Raw genomic sequence first — 20,601 nt, forward strand, 5'->3', positions numbered from 1 at the left:
CGTTACAGCAATACAGTTACGGTTTCGTACTCACTGTAAGATCAAGTGTTTAACGTTTATGTTAGCTTATTGCTTTGAATAGAATGTTTGACTGGCTCACTGGAGCTAGCCTCGGTAGCCGCCGCCATGTTGAATAGTGAAAGAACTACAAACGCACAGGCGCCTCTCGGTGGCGTCACACCCGGTCTCGCCTAAAGCCCGCCCGTAGCTCACGCTGATTGGTTCGCTTGGGTGGCGGCCGATTTAAACTCCAATCTTGAGCCAGGTCCAGACGGAGGTGGGATTGTGAATTTGTTGAACAATGCCGCCCCCATCTGGCGGAGTCAGGCTAGAAGCATTGGGTACCGGTATCGAATTCCAGCTACCGGACCCGGTATCAGTTCAAATATGAATGGTTCCCAACCCTACATACCACATATATGAGTTTCATGTATTGTTGCTTAGATGCTTCCAACATGTTTTCCATTTTAAAATGGTATATTTTCCCAGAAATGATTTAGACATACCTCTGACTAACAGTATGCGCTACGCTAATGTTATTACTAATCCATGGAAAGTAATTTGGCAATGTAGTAGTGAATTTCCATACTTTTTCCAAGCTTTCATTATTGTTTTCATGGTTTTAAATATTTCTAATGACCTTGAAATGATCAAAATCATTTCCCATGCTTCCCTGTATTGGATCCCTGTGCGAAACTTGTGATACTGTATGTACGAAATTATAATTATAACAACCTAAATCTCAAATATGTTGATGAGTGTGTGTTACGGTACTGAAATGTGTGTAATATCGCAGACATTTTGTGTGAATATTGGCCCATTTCCACCACTGGTATCAGCGCGGCCCCACCCAGCTCGTCTCGCTTTTTTGTCTTATTCCACCGATCAAAAACGTGGACAGCCCGGGTTGAGTTGGGGTTGAGTCGTGTTAGTTTTGGTCCCTGCTTTGTTGAGGTTCCAGCGCTGTGAACCCGGTACTACCATACGGTGACGTGAAAACACTGCAGACGACTGATTGGTCAGGCAGAATTGTGTTTACTGTATCTAGTGACTGTCAATGCTGGATAACAGTTTAGTGGGGCTTACCTTCTCTTCTGTTAATGTTATTTCCATCAGTCTTTTGTGTTGCTGCCTTCGGCTCTGGTGAAATAAAATCGATCTCCTTGCTCAGCTTTAACATGACGGTGGTTTTCAATTGTTTTGAGAGAGAAAAAGTTCGCTCCTCGGGAAGCCGCTTGGCTTGGCTCCGCTAGGCCGGAGGCGGGGGTTTAGTGAAGCCGCGGTCTTGCCTGGTGAGAGGCCGCCGGGGTAGAGGCTTCCCTTCTCCCTGTAGCGCAACTCCCGTCCCCGCGCAGTGCATGCATGTGAGTTTGAGTAACAACAAAGTGATATCCATTCTCCTAGCCGATTGTCACATTTGCCCATGTACACTGTAGGTCATTTAGAGGCACCAGTATTAAATTATAAACAGTTTAAAAGTTCTGTGTATGGATTTAATTTTAACGTTATACGTTATAGCCTACTTCGGTTATGGGCGGAGGGCAGATATGCGGTCGCTATGACAACCAGGTGTGGGCGGAGGCGAGTAAACTTGCTATGGAAACAGTCTATATCAAGTAGAGACAAGTAAGACCAGGTCGAGTAGAGCTGTACTGTGCTGTTATGTTATGTTATGTGGTGGAAATGTGCCATATTAATACCTGGATATTGACTGAGACATCTTGGCTGCTGCGGCCTTGTCTTTGTCACCCCAGTCTTTGGAGCAGAGTGGGTCAGACATGGGGTCACCTGGCTGGGTTTTGGAGTCTACTCCGGCTCCCTGTTCCTCTCCTCCAGTGTGCCCGTCCACCACCACCTCGCCCTCTTCCTCAGAAGCCCTCCTCCCAGAGGTCTTAACTAAAGTCCTCTCCTCCAATGAGGCTTTGCGGTTTGGGTCGGGACGGGACGTGGAGGTGGGGACGAGTGGGGCGGGACCTTGTGTGGCTCCGCCCTCCAAGCCTCCTTCACATAACAGCTGGTCTACTGTGCACGCCCCCTTGTTGGCTGCTCCCCCTTCCAGGCCGCAGCCGGCCCCTTCGCTCCTCTTCTCTGCCCCCTCTGCGGTGTCGCTCCCCGCCTCCAGGGTTCCCCTGCTCTCCGAGGGGGAGAGCTCCGAGCCCAGGGGCGACTGCGAGCCCTCAGGCTGGGGCACGGGCTTCAGGAGCAGGGACACCTCCGCGCTTTTCAGCAAGAGGCCCAGGCAGACGCTGAAGGGCTGGCGGTCGTCGGGATGTTGGCAGGGAACCTTGCGGTCTCGCTTGGAGCCCATCTCCTCCAGGTCCTGCTGCAGAGTCTGCTGCAGGGCTTTGATGCTACGCTGCAGACGCAGCAGGAACACATAGTGCCTGTGGCTCACCTGGACACACAAACACCACAGCGGCTATTAGGTCATATAGCCACAAAGCTGTAAGAATGAATCATCTTTGATTAATCCAGGAACTACGCTGAAAAAATATTTTCTTTAAATCCGCAAAATAATTTACGTTTTGGTCCGAGTGAAATGTTATGTGGTCTCTCCTGTTTATAAATATATCTGAGCCGTTTGGTTTGAACAAGTAAAACTATTTTTATAAGCATTTTACGAAGGTCTATGGGAAAATAAATGGCGGATGAAAATCTCTGGTACAGTGCTGAAGCAGGAAGTGACGTTCCACTTTGCCTCTATAGTAGGCCCTTTGGCCAAATTGTGTAATTTTGCAGTGATGCGATACATTATTTCCCCCTTTTTTTTATCTCATTAGCCATATCTAAAATATCTCATGTGACAAACACATGGACATAAGGTCTATCCATCATCCCAATAAATATTAAACAAGGCTAGGTCGAAACTTTATGGCCAGCACAGAAAAGCGTTGACGAGCCTGTTGGTTGTAGCAGGCAGTGGCATTGTTAACACATTGAGTGCCAAGGACGTCTGTGGACGTCCTAAAAAAAAGTAACGAGAAGTGCCAAGGACGTCTGTGGACGTCCTAAAATCATAATTCATATTATTCCATAATTCTGCTGTTTAAGGTCGTACCCAGCCAGTGAGCATGAATCCCTTCAAGGGATCACACGGCGCCACCTTAAACATCTACACGGGAGCTGCGCCACCCACCTCAGATCCTTTACTTTGTGCAGGAGAAAGCGGAGAAAGCCGTGATCAAAGCGAAACCGATGCATGCTGCAGCCAGAGCCATATAGATTGCTCTGTCTGCAGCTGACAGTTGGCTGCGATCCGCGCCCACAACTGAGCTCTTCTGCTCTGTCTATCTGTCTGCATATAGTTTCTCCACACGATTCCCTGCCAAAAAGGCAGCACCCAAAGCCGAACGGCCAAACCTTTTCCTTCAGTCCCGTTTGCCATTTCCTTGTTGCGCTGGGATCCGCCCGGAGCAAAAACGGAGGCTGCGAAAACAGACTGTGTGCGTGTGGGGAGGAGCCCGCAGCTCAGGGGTGGAGAGGGGGGTGGGGCACGCAGGCTGCACAGAACTACACCATGTCACTACATCAGAAAATAGTAGCTAGAGTCAGTGAATGTGCTTGAAATTAGAGTGCAAAAAGTATTCATAAAAGTGACTTTATCTTGAAAAGTAAAAAAAGACAGCAGAAAACCCTTGAAAGTGCTCTTCTTTCAGAGGCTGTCATTTCATAATGGAACTGTCTAGAAACAAAATTTCTTCTTTGAAAGAAGCAGGAGTGTCCAATGTTTCATTAGAGTCCAGCCCTGTCCATATAGCCCTAATAGAAAAAATTCTATAGCTGTTTTCAACTGAATGGAAGTGAATCTGGCACAGGCTCCAGACAATTTTACTGAAGCGCTGTGGCACTCAATGTGTTTTAATGTGGAGGGCTGTCAGTGGCAAATGTATGAAGGATTTAATGGAAAATCAGTATGGTAAGAAAGAAAAAAAATTACGTGTGTGTGTGAGTATTTATTGTGAAATTCTAAAAGATGTGTATTTGTCGCATTAAAAGGACCCCACCCCCATCATAAAAGCTATGGTTCCAAAGTTATGGACCAAAATGTAAAGAGGGCAGCTATAGCGCCACCGTGAGGTCAATCGTTGTAATTTTTTAGGCCAGAGTAGAAGAGTACTCTATGAGCCTATGTACTAGGGCTGTGGCGATTCACTTATCTCCCGATTCGATACTATCACGATTCTTGGGTGCCGATTCGATTTATATTGCGATTCTTAAGTATTGCGATTCTACAATTATTGCGATTCAATATTACGATTTATTGCGATTTTTGTTTATTTTTTTCTTTTCTTTTTTCAGTTTGTTTGCTTTTTTACACTAGATTAGAACATGGGAAAAGTTGAATCATACACTAGAGACTGTATATTATATATCATGAGTAGGGCTGGGCGATATATTTAAAAACAGGGGCGGACTGGGATCATAATTCAGGCCGGGCATTAGATACCAAGCAGGCCATGCCGATATGGGCCAACGCACGTGAAATTTGGGCCGTTTGAAGCCAGATTTGGGCCGTTTGAAGTCCAATTTTACAATGAGATGCACCCACTTTAACCCTGAAGTGTAATTATTACTTCAGACTAACTAATAAAGTAATAAAACCACTAGTAAACCAGTAGGCGGCGCCTGGCCTGCTGTTCAGTGAGTGGCCTGACTGCAAGCACCCAATTCTTTTTTTTTTTTTAATTTGCGATTATCGATTCTGGAATAAAAGATCGATCCAAAAAATCGTGACATTAAAAATCGCGATACTCCCCCACCCCTACTATGTACCCAATTTGGGAACAGTCGCTCTTATGGTTTGTGAGCTACGGGTACTTATTGTTGTCATAGCTGTCGAAATGCCTTATAGTCGAAATGACACAATTGTTTTTTTTATCAGCTCAGAGTACATAGCTGCACACGTGTACCAAGGTTCATTCGCAATGGACAATGTGTTCCGGAGTTAGGGCGATTTTTGTTAACTAGGCCACACCCACAAAAGTTTGGAAGTCGATTATATCGCATTATATCGTCTTCCAAAAACCGCAAAATAGGTTTTGTGCAGGACAGTCCACACACGGAGAAAATTCAAAATGGCGGGAAATCTAGATGGACATGGGTGGGACCTCTATCAGCAGATGTGGAATGACCCAAGGAATCCAGGGAAAACATAATTTTGATTGTAGATGCTACGGTTCAAAAGTTATGGACCAAAACGTAAAGAGGGTTGTTATAGCGACACCTAGTGGTCAACTAGTCAACTAATTTTTCCGACCATAGTAAAAGGTGACTGTGAACCTACCTACCAAGTTCGGTAGCGGCAGGTCTTATGGTTTCTGAGTGGGACCAAATCGGCTTGCAAATTGGTGACTAAATTGGGTGAACAAACCCTGTTACGTGTGCTGGCCAAAAATGAAATACAATGTATGCTGGAAAAACAATCCAGCAGCAAATTTGCTTCTGCATACACCCACAGAAATGATACATTTAACCAGTTCCAGAGTTGCTATGTGCATCTGAGGAAAAAAATATATTTGACACACCTGAGCACTCAAATGCTTCTGCACATGCACCAGCACGTGCGCATCGGCATCTTTCGTCGAAGACAACGAGGAAGAGGAGGAGGAGGGTAGATTGTCCAATGAGAGGGGCTTGTGGAGACCGTTGCTGGGCGGCGGCACCACGTCGCCGCCGAGAGACGGTGTGGGCGAGCCGTCGCTGCTATAATACTCCTTCAGCAGCCGCTTCCTCTGCAGCCGTCCCACGGCCTCGCCGGACTCGCTCCTGCTCATGCCTGCTCCCCTCAGCCTCTCGTGGTGCTGGCTGTGTCTCGCCGGCTGGCAGGCCCACACGCTCAGAGGGAAGGAGTCCACGAAGGGCTGCGGCCTGCCCTTGCCCTCGTAGTCCACCCAGAATTGGGCAAAGTGCAGCGCCCACAAGTCGGTGGCAGCGGGCGTTTTGAGGGCGGCCGCCCCCATCGTCGGCGTCACCAGGCCCCGGTAGATGTCGTGGAGCCGGGTGTCCTGTTCGTGAGCGTGGCGCTGGAAGACGGAGTGGAGGAAGGGGAAGGAGGAGGACGAGTGAGGGAAGGAGGAGGAGGAGAAGAAGGGCTCCTCCTGGAAGGCCTGCAGCAGGGCCTCCAGGTGTGAGCGGGTGCAGTTGGCCGAGTGCCGGGTGTTGGTGGCCACCATCTCCGAGGTCTGCACCGAGACGGAGCGGGGCAGGTCAGGGGGGTAGGAGGGGTCACGGTCGGTGGGGATCACCAGCTGATTGGGGGGGGCGGGGGGGGGGGCATGAGAACAAGGAGGAGAAAAGGGAAGAAGAGCGAGAGGAGCATTGTTATACATTTCTATATCTATATCAAAATACATAAGGGGCTGTTCACATCTAGCATCACCCCCCCCCCCCCCCCCCGACTGCAAGGCGCACGGGAAGTGACCGCAAGGCGCACGAAAGCCAAATGCTCCAGAAAAGCGCTGCAGCAAGCGTGTTTTCCCCCCCATCAGAGTGGAGTGCTTTCAAAAGTTCAGAAAAACACCGGGTGACGTGAACCGTGTTTTCCCCAGGTGACCAATCGCGATGACGTAGATGCTGGCCGTTTCCCATAGCAACAACAAATATAGAGAAAGTCAAAGTGGCGGTGGAGAAATTGTAATTTCATTGTAATCAGTGAATTTACATTATTGTAACAGTGATCATGGATTATACCGGACATGTATTTGAAATGTCTGGAAAGCCTTTGCTTGTTCCACCACACTTTGTCTGCTAGAAGAGCTAGCTGATTACAGAGCTAGCAGCTGCTAAGCTAACGTCAGGTGATGTCATCATAATCCGCTTTTTATTTCTCCTCACAAAATGCGCTCCAGGCAGCTTTTCCCCCACACAAAAACACAGCAATCTGAACAGCCCCTTAATTGCCTCAAGGGAATGGAAAGGAGTATTCTGGGATTAGAGGTATTTGTGTGTGTGCGGGCATTCCTCCACACCTTCAGCATGAGGCCATCAACCTTGATGTCAACATGCTCATCAGGTTTCTGCGAGTCATTGAGCTTGTAGATCTCCATGAACTGCTCCAGACTCTGTCTGAGGTCCAGGGCAAACAGGTTGATCCACACCAGGCTGCGAGGATCCAGGACCAGCTGCAGGGCATTGAGCTGGGCGTACAGGTTAGGACACGGGACTGGAGGAGACGGGGGAGGAGGACGGAGGGGGGAGAGATACGGGGTCTTACACATCCTTCAAACAGAGGGGGAAGGAATACGACATTACAAAAGTCTATAATCTTCCAAAAATCTGATTATAGATTATTATTAGATCATTATAGACTATAGACCTTATTCGACTGACTTAACTCACGTACGGGCACGCCCACCGCCGCCATATTGTTGACATTTACGCGACGCTCACTGTCAAAAGTGACTGACAGCCTGGTGATAGTAGCAGCAGCCAGCAGCAGGAGTAGGCTAGCCACCGTTACTAGCCTATTTAATACCGTTTTTACTGTGTCAGGAGCTATTTCACAACAGCGATGGTGTGCTGTGTAATAATACACGGCTGTAGTAATAGCAGCAATAAAAGCCCGGGTGTTAGTTTTTTAAGCAATCCCTACTGTCCGCAAACGTGAAGGGAAAGAGACAGAGGCTAACGTTAGTAGCTAACATTGGGCTTACATGCAAGCAAGCGTCAGATCATATCAAACAAACATTTAACATTATGGTTATTTACCTTTGCTGTCACGACAATGTTTGATGATGATGTCGTTGGTGGCACAAAAGTAAGAATGTCACAGACCTTGCCACAGATGAAATAGTTATAAGACTCAAGGGATTTGAAAGACTTCAGCTCCTGAGGCATGTATGCCAATACTGTATTCACAAGGTAGTTATAAATGTCCGGTACGTTATACCTGGACACCTGGCAATATAATGAGTTATCTTTACTCATGGTGGCTAAGTCCGTTTTTTTATAGGGGTCCACACCTCCGACCAAACTTATTTTTTCATCACTTCTCTTTAACGAAGCACAACTGTTGCTATACATTCAGTTAAACTATGGCTGCGGTTTGTCAACAATATGGCACCGTCCGGGGTTAGCGAATAAGGTCTATTGTTGAAGTTACTAGTCATGGGTGAGATCATTTGTGAGGTTTGAGGAAATGCTGTGTCTTTGGGGGATTATGTCATGCATACAAAGTGACCTTGTTTATGTTTCTTAAACTAGATTTTGGAACAAATCCTCCATGTAGCCTCGACAACAAAGTCGCTAGCCAGAATAAAAACGATCCTCTTCAATTGTTCCTGTTCTCTGTCCTGGCCGAGTGAATTTGCGGGTAATCGATAAAGTGAATTAATTGGGCAATAACTCTTTTGTCAAAGCACTGGGTGTAATTCAACAAATGAATGTTCAGCTGAACCTTTGTCAATGACTTCCCCGCAGTTGAATCAATAGGCTTGAATAGATTTGAAAGGGAGGTGTGAGGTAGCCAATCATTGCCAAAACGCTCAAAATCACTGGTAAACGAGTTAGAAAAAGAATTAAACTGCCCGAAAAAGAGCGAACAAAGCGGTAAACGTCCACATTTCTCAAATGAGCCACTACATTATTGAGTATAAATGCAGCCCAAGCGGTCAAACACACCATACGCCAATCCTATGCTGAAGCAACGCTGAAGCAACGCAACGCGGCCGCAGTTTCATTTTGGCGTCCTTGTTAACAGGCGAGACACCAGCCGCAGCGCTTTGCCTCGCCACGCCATGCTGATGTGACGCTGCACGCATGCTGCAGCGATAGTTTCAGCTTCTGGTCTATTTTTCAAGCGTGCAGCGCAATGCACGTGAGCAGCCAGGCATGAAGTCAATGCAAGTTGTGAGCGGGGGCAGGGCAACGCCGGGCAAAACAGAGCGAGGCGTGGAGCAAAAGAGAGTGATTCTGGTGTGAATGACAAGGCTCCTGCTGGAAGCTTCTGATATGCTTGTGGTGTGAACCAAGCACAAGTGAAGACAAGGAAGGGGAAGCCCAGTCTTACTGGGGTAGTCTTTTCCGTCAGGGAAGTAATACTCTGTGAACTCCACATGGATGGCAGGCATCTCTGGAGGAAGGTACAGGGACTTCTTATTGCAGGAGATCATGGCCTTGGGGCTGGAGCGACGCTGGTCCGCCGTGGACACCTACAATGCACGCGCACACACACACACACACACACACACAGAAATAAACAATTCAAAATTAGTAGTGTGAAGTCTCATTCCAAACACACACGAGGGTTTGCATGTCAGCCAGAGTGTGTTTGCAGTGACCTGGTAGATGCTGAAGTCAGCGATCCTGAGAACAACAGAGCTGGACATGAGCTGCGTCTTGGGGCTCTGAGGGGGAGGACTGAAGGAAGTGGAAGATGTACTTATTTTACCTGGAGAGAGGGGGAGAAGGAGGGAGACAGAGAAGAGAACATTGAAGACGGAAGGTCAGAGGGGCGGAGACAGAAATGAGCGACAACTCGGTTCTCCAATGGAAAACCACTGTGCCTCGCCAAAGGTGTGTATCACCGCACCAGGACGTGCGCACACACACCGCGGTACCTGGCTCTAGGCACCAGCAGCACTGGGCCGGGGGCTGTGTTTGTGGGCCCCACTCTGGGAGTCCTCCATCCGCCTCCCTAAGCCCTACTCCTTCTCCTCCTCCTTCTCTGTCCTGCTTTCCTAGGGGCCCATACTCATCGTCCCTAAGGGACACTGGAGGACAGAAAACCCAGAGGGACCAGGTAAATGGTGGTGTGGAGACTCAGGTGTTTCTGTTTCTGTTTCTGTTTGTGTGTGTGTGTGTGTGTGTGTGTGTGTGTGTGTGTGTGTGTGTGTGTGTGTGTGTGTGTGTGTGTGTGTGTGTGTGGGGGAACGTATCAGTGTGTCTGTGTGTATGAGAAGAGGTGTGCACTTTAAATTGTGTTAAGTGTCTATAGAGTGCTTAAGTCACGCCCTATTCCGGGTTCCCATGGGACATAGGGAGTGAAATTCCATTTTTCCATTGACGTTTCGTAAAATCCTCACAAAAAGAGTTTTACTTTGACAAACCAAGTGATTCAGCTATATTCAGTTTTAATTTTTGGTCCAAGTGATACAGCGGAATCACTTGATTTGTCCAAGTAAAACTCTTTTTATCCACCTTATTTTTGAATGCCCCACTGTAAAATGATTATGGGTGCAAGGTCCGGTGTAGAACGTGACTGATTGTTGCAGATGGTTAATATAGCATTTCCTCATCAAACTCAGTGAAAAAAAGTTGCTTGTCACAAAGAAATACCCGTTTGACGACTTATTTGAGGGAATGTAATAATGTTATCTATCACATTCGCCTACCTGTTGCTCTTTGAACAACTCAGGATATTAATCAGCAAGATGTTTGGCCAAGCTGGACGTGATTTGCTCCCTTCGCCTGCAGCTTTGAAACATCGTTTACAGACGCAGACCGTGTCAGCAACGTAACGGGGGGAGGGGGCTGGGAGGATTACACCGGAGGAAGCTCCCATATTTCACGTAAGGCATCATGGCAGCTAGAAATAAGGTGGATAAGGATTTTATTAAACGTCTATGGAAATATGAATGGGGAATTCACTCCCTTAGAACCCATGGGCAAGCTCGCGATGGCATGACTTAGCCACTCCATTACACTTAGTATGCAAATGTGTGTGTGCTTGCATGCATTCACAGTATGTGTGTGTGTGTGTGTGTGTGTGTGTGTGTGTGTGTGTGTGTGTGTGTGCCAAAAAATGTAAACGCACACAGAACAAGTTGAGTTATCTAACTGCGTGTGAGTGTTTGTGTGTTTGTACCGTGTTGTGGGGAGCCGTGTGTGGTGGCTGGGCCTTGCTGGTCTCGCACGGCGCCCTTCAGCATCTCCACGTTGGACTTGAACTCGTCCAGCAGGTTCCGGGCCCAGCCCTCCCTGGACTTGGTGGCCTCACTGTAGTGCATCCAGTGGGCACAACTGTCTCCTGGAGGAGGGGGGTTACGAGTAAGGAGACAGGATAGAGCGATAGAAGACAGAGGGAGGGGATGAGGAGACAGCAAATGGGAGGAACAGTGTCACAATAAAATGAAAAAGGAGGCCAAAACTGTCAATTAAAAAGAGAGAGGAGGAGAGAGAAAGACATGGATCTAGTCAAGAGGCATGAGAGATGGAAAGATTTATCAAATGACTAAAACCTGAGAGGACCAAGGTTTGTAGTCAGGACAATACACAAAGAGAGAAAATAATGGGGGGCATTCACGACTACTGAATTTTAGTAGTCATCATCAACTACTCCCAGAAGGTAGTCGACCAGTCACATGTGGGGGGGGGGGGAATGTTTTTCAACGAATAAAAACAATAAATTCTCGTCAAAAGGTTCTCAAATACAGCCAGTAAAGTAAGGGTTAACTAATGTAGGTGGGACCAACCTGGGGTTATGTGAAATAGCAGAGTCCTGATTGGCTCTGAGAGGCTGTTTACAAATGAGCCACTAAACCTCAGAAACTTGTCTGAGCTGGAGATACCCACTGTTTGACTGCAGTAACAACATCTACAGCAGGGCTATTCAATTGGCGCCCCCCCCCCCCAAAAAAAAAATATATATATATATTTCTTTTTTTTTACAATTAAACCTCATTTACTTATTACACTCGACTGGTTTTTCAGATGTGATGTGAATCTAAAGTGAACTAAACAAGTCAGATCCACTATAAATGTTTTTCAGTAGATGCTGTGATGTAGCCACAAGAAAGGTGCAATATTAATGTTTTTCAGGAGATGGCGATGTGATGTAGCTAAATCAAGAAAAATGCATTATAAATGGTGTTTCAGGAGATGTGTGATGTTGCTAGCTATAGGTTCTAAACAAGAAATATGGTTCAAATGTTTACAGTAGTTTTCCTTTCTTGCTGCACTACAATGTTACAATGCTGTGAGACGGAGCTAAACACAAAAGATGCAATATTAATAGTTTTTCATGAGATACTCAGTATTTAATACTAATACTCAGGGGCGGACTGCATAATCGGGCACGTCGGGCAAATGCCCGGTGGCCTGGCCTGGCCTGCAAATTTTTTTTTTTTTTTTTTTTTTTTTTTGCAGGGCAGGCCAGGCCACTCACTGAACAGCAGGCCAGGCGCCACCTACTGGTTTACTAGTGGTTTTATTACTTTATTCAGGTTTAAAGTGGGTGCATCTCATTGTAAAATTGGACTTGGCCCAAATTGGGCTTCAAACGGCCCAAATTGGGCTTCAAACGGCCCAAATCTGGCTTCAAACGGCCCAAATTGGGCTTCAAATGGCCCAAATTGAGCTTCAAACGGCCCAAATTTTTCGTCGCCGCCCTTCGGACGCCGGCACGCGCGTCGGCCCGTATCGGCCTGGCCTGCCTGGTATCTAATGCCCGGCCTGAATTATGATCCCAGTCCGCCCCTGCTAATACTAATACTAATAATAGAAAAGGAGAAGATACTGAATAATGACATCACAACAGTATAATCCTAATGTTAATTTAAAATGAAATATTCTTCTAAATATGGATAAAAGTCCAAAAAACATAAGATTTTCTTCGACGCTTCCCATTCCATTCCTTACAGCACCCCCTACTCAATAATAGTTCCAGCGCGGCTGCGAAAATGTGGTGGCGCATTGTGTCAAGTGTACATGTAATGGCTCGGGGGAACGGGCCGGCCGCCGGTCCCTTAGGTTTCTGACAATGTGGCCCCCTGAACAATTTAGTTGAATAGCCCTGATCTACAGGATTATTTCCCTTAAATCCTGTTTATTTAACATGGCATAATGTGTTTAATTAGCATGGCATAATGTAGAAAATTATTGTAAAAATAAATACATTTAAATTTATTTATGTATAGTGTTTATTCCTAAAACCACAAGGGAACGATTAGTCTACTATGACGGACAGTATCGACTAGTGGCTTTGATAGTCGACTCGTCTGTGAAACCCCTAGAAACAACCCAGAAATTACTCCTACTCATAAAAAGGAGTGGTGTGGCAAAACAATAACTATGAATTATCCAAAAAGCTGAGGAATCACTTCCCTGGACATTTACATGCAAGAACTTGCCCAACAATATGTATGTAGCAACAGCAGCAACAACAATAACAAAACACACACATGAACCAACCATGCTGTTGTTGCACTTACAATAGACCCTTCTCACGGGGGCCATTTTGAGTCGAAAAGGCAGGGTAAACACAGGTGCAAGCAAAAGACTAATGAGGGTTTCCAACTTCCATGATTGGAATTTGGAAACCCTCATTAGTGTTTTGCTTGCACCTGTGTTTATTCTGCCTTTTCGACACAAAATGGCCCCCGTAAAAAGGGTCTATTGTGCTAAGAGTGATGCGACATGACAGCAGTAAAACATAGTATGTTAACTTTTACAGTGAGGATGTAGAGAGGGTTGCTTTGAGTTTACAGTGAGGTTGCAGTGTGGTTGTTGTGCGTTTATAGCGAGGTTGCAGTGGGGTTGTTTGTGGTGTGGTTGTTGTGGGTTTACAGCGAGGTTGCAGTGTGGTTATATGTGATGTGGTTGTTGTGCGTTTACAGCGAGGTTGCAGTGTGGTTGTTTGTGGTGTGGTTGTTGTGCGTTTACAGCGAGGTTGCGGTGTGGTTGTTTGTGGTGTGGTTGTTGTGCGTTTACAGCGAGGTTGCAGTGTGGTTGTTTGTGGTGTGGTTGTTGTGGGTTTACAGCGAGGTTGCAGTGTGGTTATATGTGATGTGGTTGTTGTGCGTTTACAGCGAGGTTGCAGTGTGGTTGTTTGTGGTGTGGTTGTTGTGCGTTTACAGCGAGGTTGCGGTGTGGTTGTTTGTGGTGTGGTTGTTGTGCGTTTACAGCGAGGTTGCGGTGTGGTTGTTTGTGGTGTGGTTGTTGTGCGTTTACAGCGAGGTTGCAGTGTGGTTGTTTGTGGTGTGGTTGTTGTGCGTTTACAGCGAGGTTGCAGTGTGGTTGTTTGTGGTGTGGTTGTTGTGCGTTTACAGCGAGGTTGCGGTGTGGTTGTTTGTGGTGTGGTTGTTGTGCGTTTATTGTGAGCTTGTATTGTGTACCTGCTCTGTGGAAGGGGTAGTAGTCCAGAGTGATTAGGCTGAAGGAAAGCTGCATGGCTCCACCTGTTATCCTCTTATTGACCACTACACAGTGGAGACAGAGAAAAATAAAGAGTCAAGTCAACACTTTTAATACTTTTCTATTGTCATCATACCCATATTATATAGCTTATATAGAGATGGGAAAAAATATGAAATGAGTAGGTGTGTCACCCAGTGATACATCATAGTAACAATCAATATGACAATACATTAAGCTAGATAATGACGATAATGACTATTTACAGTACAGATTTAAATTATTGCAGTATGTTACAGTAATTTTGAATTTAGAAAAATGTCTTTGATCCTCTTCTTCCCATTTCATATTTGAAAATCTGCCTGCTGTATTCCATATAATCCATATGTTTTTCTTCTTTCAAAACCTCCTGCCTTCCTCAACAACAGAAAGCTAAGATAAAGACGGAAAAAAGAGTCCACTTTTAATTAACAAATAAAATCAGCTTCATCTTGTGCGCCACAGAGAACACAAATATATACATGTGAATGTACCTATATATTGCAAAAATGCATATGTGTGTGTGTCTGTCTGTGTGTGTTTGTGTGACCTTTGTCCTTTGCGTGGATGTCGTCGCAGATGTGCAGGTCGAGGTGTGTGATCTGGAGGTGGTGGGACGTCTCACACACGTCGTAGGCGCTGAACAGCTTGGCCATGCTCTGGTCAGCCGCTGTGGACGCCTGCTGGGTACGCACCTGGTGGGTCGAGGGGGGCGCTGACGACACCTGCCCAACACACACACACACACACACACACACACACACACACACACACACACACACACCAAAGATTGGTGTGAGTGGTGTTGATGTGTACAAAAGAGAAAAGGCCAGCACTCAAAAAAGTCCTTTAGCCTTCATCAGCATTGTCAACGCTGATGAAGGCTACCTGCTGAAATGCCTACGTTGTGCTGCTGTACATGTTAAGTATTAAAAACGCCTAAAGGACTTTTTTGAGTGCTGGCCTTTTCTCTTTTGTATGTTTCTACTGTGGCCCTGCACCTTGATTGACTTTAACTGTGAAGTGTGCTCGCTACTGCTGTTGTTTGGTGTTGATGTGGACACACATACACACACACACACCAAAGATAGGTGTTAGTGGTGTTGATGTGGTGGTGCAGCTGCTTCTATATAAGAGATGTGTGTTTGACTGTTATGACCGAGATATGAGCACAGGATTTTGGTTTATGCCAAGCCCGAGATGTCTATCTGTAGCCTAGGCCCCTCCCCTTGGGACTTTGGCACGCTATGGAGAAAGCAGCTCAAACCCGCTGAGAAACACACACACACACACTCACGCGCGCACACACATGCCTGAAATCAAATCAGTCTCCTTGCTTAGCCTCAACAGACGGCATCTAGTGTATAAACCTGCACCTTACTTCACAATCTGGCTGTGATTTTATAGGGCACATACATAGGGTTATAGGGTTCTCTAGAGAGGTTCAAGCAGGGGTTCCCAACCTTTTTTGGCTTGTGAGTGACCCTACTTTGACGTAATAAAAATCTAGGGACCCGAGACATTCAAATTCTGGTACACCATCGATAATATCATCAGTGACATCATCAGTGATGTCACATGTAACAGTATGCTTCTTTTCCCCCCCTCAGAATTCTGACTTTAATCTGAGAATTCTGACTTGTTCTTTTCCGAATTCTGACAATAAACTCAGAATTCTAACTTTATTTTCAGAATTCTGACTTCATTCTCAGAATCCTGATTCAAAGTTATAATCTCAAATATTTTCATCTCAATAAAAAATAAGATAAAAATAAGTCACTATCACTATCTATCTGATAGTGAGTTAACACAATGGTGAGTGAGGCTTTGGCCCATTGATGCAGTATATTTGCAGTATATAGTGACATTAGTAATGTCACATAATGCAACAGTGTTTGGATCTCACCTACAATTACCACTCATCACTTTAAACTCATAACTATTTAAAAAAAGAAAAAAAGATCGCAAGTGACCCTAATCATCTTCGGTAGTTTTAAAGTTTTGTATAAAAAAAATAAAAATAAAAATCAGGCGACCCTATTTGAATTCCAGGTGACCCTAATTATGCTGTGGACACAGGGGATGTGCAGAAGCGTTGGGGTGATCCTCGACAACCAGCTGTCTTGCTCGGCCAACATTGCTGTGACAGCACAGGTTCTCCCTCTACAACATTCGCAAAATCCGTCCCTTTCTCACGAGGGAAGCGACGCAACTCCTGGTCCAGTCACTTATCATCTCCCGCCTCAACTACTACAACGTGCTCCTGGCCGGCCTACCTGCCTCTGATATTCGACCGCTTCAGCTCATTCAGAACACTGCAGCCCGTCTGGTATTCAACCAACCCAGATTCTCTCATGTCACTCCCCTCTTCCGGGACCTTCACTGGCTTCCCGTCTCGGCACGCATCAAATTCAAGACACTGGTACTGGCCTACAGGGCAGTACACCAGACAGCTCCTCTGTACTTACAATCTATGGACAGGTTCCAAACCTCTCACCGCTCCCTCCGCTCCTCCACCAGTGCGGGACGCCTCGCCCCTCCTTCGCTACGGGGGCTCAAATGTCGCTCATCCCGATCGCGACTCTTCTCGTCCCTGGCACCGCAATGGTGGAATGAGCTCCCCCCTATGGTCAGGACGGCCGCTTCACTGCCAATCTTTCAGCAAAAACTTAAATCATACCTTTTCAGGCTCTACCTGTCCCCTTCTTGAACTAACATCTTTCTCCCAAAGAAAATAATAAATAAACTTTATCACTATTTCTTCAGAAGTTGTAGCTGTCATAGACTGTGTTGCATAGTTGATTGCTCTATTTGCTGACAAAAATGTGTTAATGTAAGTCGCTTTGGACAAAAGCGTCTGCCAAATGACATAATGTAATGTAATGTAATTTTTGCGTAATGCGTGGAAGCGAAGCACATTTCGCTCACAAGCAGGCGCCTGGCTGTCCACACAAGGAGCGCATTTTTTCGCGCCGGGCATCAGCAACTCACTCGTCTTCATCTTTTGTTTTCACATATCTACGTCATTTTGATCATGAGTTTATAACCTCATGTATAACATAATGTGTTCATGACAACTGTTCATGGCATGTCCATGTCTTGGGATTGGCGTAAACACTGAATGAATGACCACAGTAGGACAAAAAGTGTTTGTTAACAACGTTGTTGTGTAGGTAGGTCTATAGTCTCTCTCTGGTTCTGTTGTGCCGGATGACCACCTGAAACCCCACTTCAGATAGCAACGTCACTCCCACCTCTCTCTCTTTCCCCCTGCTCCTGCTGTCTCTTTCGCTCGCGGCTCACAAAAAAAATAGAACAGACGCTGAACAGAACACAGCGCGCTCCGCGGGCAGTGCGGACGGTCAGATCAGTTAACATGGGCGCCGAATGAAAACTGGCTGCGCACCACGGCGCGGCGCTGCGCTTACGCGTCCTGTGTGTTTTGGCCATTAGGGTCGTGACCCTAAGGTTGGGGACCACTGGTGTTAAGAGAGTCAAAAAGAGCTGCAAATTCCATCACTGCAACATCATCGTGCAGTACCCAATCCTACCAACAGATGGCGTCTCAGGCCTAACTACAGAAAACACATGACATGAGACTGGTGGGACCTACTGTATGAATGTGAATTTGTACTTTCACAAATATTGGATGATGGCACGCATGTGTGTGTGTCTCAGTGGAGAGAGAGAGAGAGAGAGAGAGAGTAATGAACGAAAGTCATTCACACCATACTGAGAGACAGAGAGGTGAGGGCAGAGAGACGCCATATGGCAGAGGGGATGACACAGGGGAGGGCAGACATGATTTCCATGGACACAAGGAGAAACGATCAGACCATGACATGGCTCATCCACACAGGGTGGAGTTAGGACATGGAGAGAGAGAGAGAGAAAGAGAGAAAGAGAGGGGGGGGGGAGTGATGCAACAAAAAGGGAAGGGGAGAGATTTGCTGAAAGTGAGGGAGAAATTAACAAGGGAGGGAACATAAAATTTCGATATTTTTCTCGCAACTATCGGTGGACACCAGAGTTCAGAAGGTAGATGCATCATTTTAGAGGATGCTAGGACTTTGAGCTGTGTGGATTTCACCTTGGCCTGTGTGGTAGCAGCGAAACTTACTATCCAGCCACAGCGACTGGTTCAAATTGCACCATCTTAGTTGTTAATGTTAATGTTTTACCACCCAAAATGTGTTTTAGAATTAAAAGACAGATTAAAGACAATTTTAAAGACAAAATCCAAAATCTAACAGGATTTGGCTGGTGGTAGCTATTGCTCATGTAAAAAGCCTAGTAGTGTGCATTTAAAAGATAGGGCTAGAGTGGTGGCTGTGAGTGTGTGAGTTGCATGCTGGGGTATATGTATGTGTATAAGTATATGTATATGTATGTGTATATGTATATACCTGGTCCTCCGTGGCCATGCTCTTCCTCTGCTGAGCTGACTTCTCCATAGCCTCGCTGAGGGACTTGGCGTACTGCACCATGGCTTTGAGCTGGGAGTCAGTCAGCACCCACAGCAAGTCATCCAGGATCAGAATCAACTTGGAGGCCACCACATTACAGTCCTTCATCTGGAAGGGGGACAACCACAACATACGTACGTCATGCAGGTGTAAACAGCCAGAGAGCTCCCAGTAACGTAACATGACCCCCCCGCCCCCCCCTCTCCCCTGGGAAATTCTGTTTTTGTTACATGCAGGTTCCAGGGAACTCACTCGTGATACCGTTGTTGCCTTGTTTGCCTTTGTTGATGCCTTTCTCTCTCTCTTTTTTAATCAAATGAGCAACCAAAACACCCACCAGTCAATTTCTTATGCCTATTCACCCTATGTAGCCCCGCCCACTTGACCCATTGTGTCACGACTTCCTGTTTAAAACGCCAGCTGTTTTACCTGCTCAAACTAATCTGACTCACCTGGTCAAACCTAGTTTGACTCACATATGAGTCAGACTATGTTTAAAAAGTCACAGGAAATCTTAGAGTAAACACAATCAGAACTTCCGATTGTGTTTACACTTCCTGTTAGTCTCTCAAGCCAGACTGTCTCTTGTACATATGGTGAATAGGACCCTTTTCACAGCAACCATTTGAGGTGGTAAAGCAGGAAGTAAAGCAGGTGTAACCAACAACATTAATGAGGGCCCTGGCACTGGAACAGCTAAATGGAATATGGCACCATACCATTAATGGTGTTGGTTACACCTACTTTACTTCCTGCTTTACCACCTCAAAACGGTTGCTGTGAAATGGGTCTATTAGGATTACAAAGCTATTAATTCTTACGCTTTTCCAGCAAGTCTGCTGATGGCTAAACATGTAATACAATAGTCCATGACTCCACATAAATACGCAATACAGGTTTAGATTTGTGTTGTTTCCCCAAATATGTGGTTTATATGGGATTGGGAATCAAATGTTTTCCGACTCCCAATCTTTCAAACGTATGTAGTAGAAACACATTAGCCGGGTAAGACAATCCTGATCAGACGACCACATGTTCGGTTTTCGCTCCACGGATCAGTCTGGACTTCTAGCCACTCACATCCATTTCCTGAAAATACAACGTAACCAGGCCAATCAGGGACTGGCATAGTTGATGACGTAATTGGGCCAATCAGTAAACCAGTAATGGTGTCTCCCGAAGCAACGAGTGGTAACGTTAACGTTAGTAAACACAGCCAGGTGCAGTTATTGCAGGAATAGATTCAAAAACAACAATTAAACAAGAACAAGAGTATGCACCAGCGGAGTTTCTCGCCGGAAAAGACGTTTTCGCCATTCCTTCAACTGGATTTGACTGGATCCATCCAACACTAATTGGCTGAAGGAGTTGTCTGTCAAGGCAAGTACTCCCACCCACTGTGAGCAGGTGGAAGTCCAGACTGACCAATGGAGCAAAAGAGACCGTGAGGTCATGTGATCAGGATGGTTTTACCAGGTTAAGGTCTCATTATGCTTTCCGCATCAGCGAGGAACGCGAGTGTCCGCGCGGAAAAGTGACGTCAAATCAGCAGACACGCCCCTCCGCAAGGCTCCGTGCGGACGGTTTTCGAGCGGCCGTGCGCACGCCGAAATTTGTAACTACGCGGACGCGGACGGGCGGACAAAGTGGAGTTTTCAAGACTCGCGCTCAATTCCGCCTGCAGAAACCCACACAGAGTATACAAGCTCCACACGTTTCCTCGTCGGATTCCGTGTCTCTCATTTCCGTGCGGCCGGCCAAAGCGTCAAGCATAATCCAGGCTTTAGAAACACATTATGCTAAGCTACAAACACATAAAATGCATTTATGTTCTTTATCTGGTCAAACGTAAACAACCTATCCTTATCCACAGGATAATGAGCTATAACCGCAATAATAATAAAAAGAGCGCTACAGAAAGAGTCCATGGTCAGACTGCTGAATGGACACAAATAAGAGCAATTCTGTGTTACTGTGTTTCTGGTTTTACTGTGCTTTTTAGATATTGAATGAATTTAACATAAGA

General features: G+C 46.1%; 1 protein-coding gene across 1 annotated transcript in view; it reads right to left on the reverse strand.

Annotated features, from left to right (window-relative positions):
- Positions 1–20,601, reverse strand: part of bltp3b (bridge-like lipid transfer protein family member 3B) — a 64,493-nt gene that overhangs the window by 20,965 nt on the left and 22,927 nt on the right. The window contains exons 7-16 of the mRNA XM_083654434.1: positions 18,516–18,683; positions 14,660–14,834; positions 14,052–14,135; positions 10,805–10,966; positions 9,558–9,710; positions 9,279–9,388; positions 9,008–9,149; positions 6,969–7,162; positions 5,526–6,248; positions 1,701–2,395 (exon numbers count right to left, since the gene is read on the reverse strand). Coding sequence (XP_083510560.1) covers positions 1,701–2,395; positions 5,526–6,248; positions 6,969–7,162; positions 9,008–9,149; positions 9,279–9,388; positions 9,558–9,710; positions 10,805–10,966; positions 14,052–14,135; positions 14,660–14,834; positions 18,516–18,683 — 2,606 coding nt within the window. The remainder of the gene's footprint in view (positions 1–1,700; positions 2,396–5,525; positions 6,249–6,968; positions 7,163–9,007; positions 9,150–9,278; positions 9,389–9,557; positions 9,711–10,804; positions 10,967–14,051; positions 14,136–14,659; positions 14,835–18,515; positions 18,684–20,601) is intronic.

Source organism: Poromitra crassiceps, assembly GCF_964638095.1.
Source record: "Poromitra crassiceps genome assembly, chromosome: 2".
NCBI lineage: Eukaryota > Metazoa > Chordata > Actinopteri > Beryciformes > Melamphaidae > Poromitra > Poromitra crassiceps.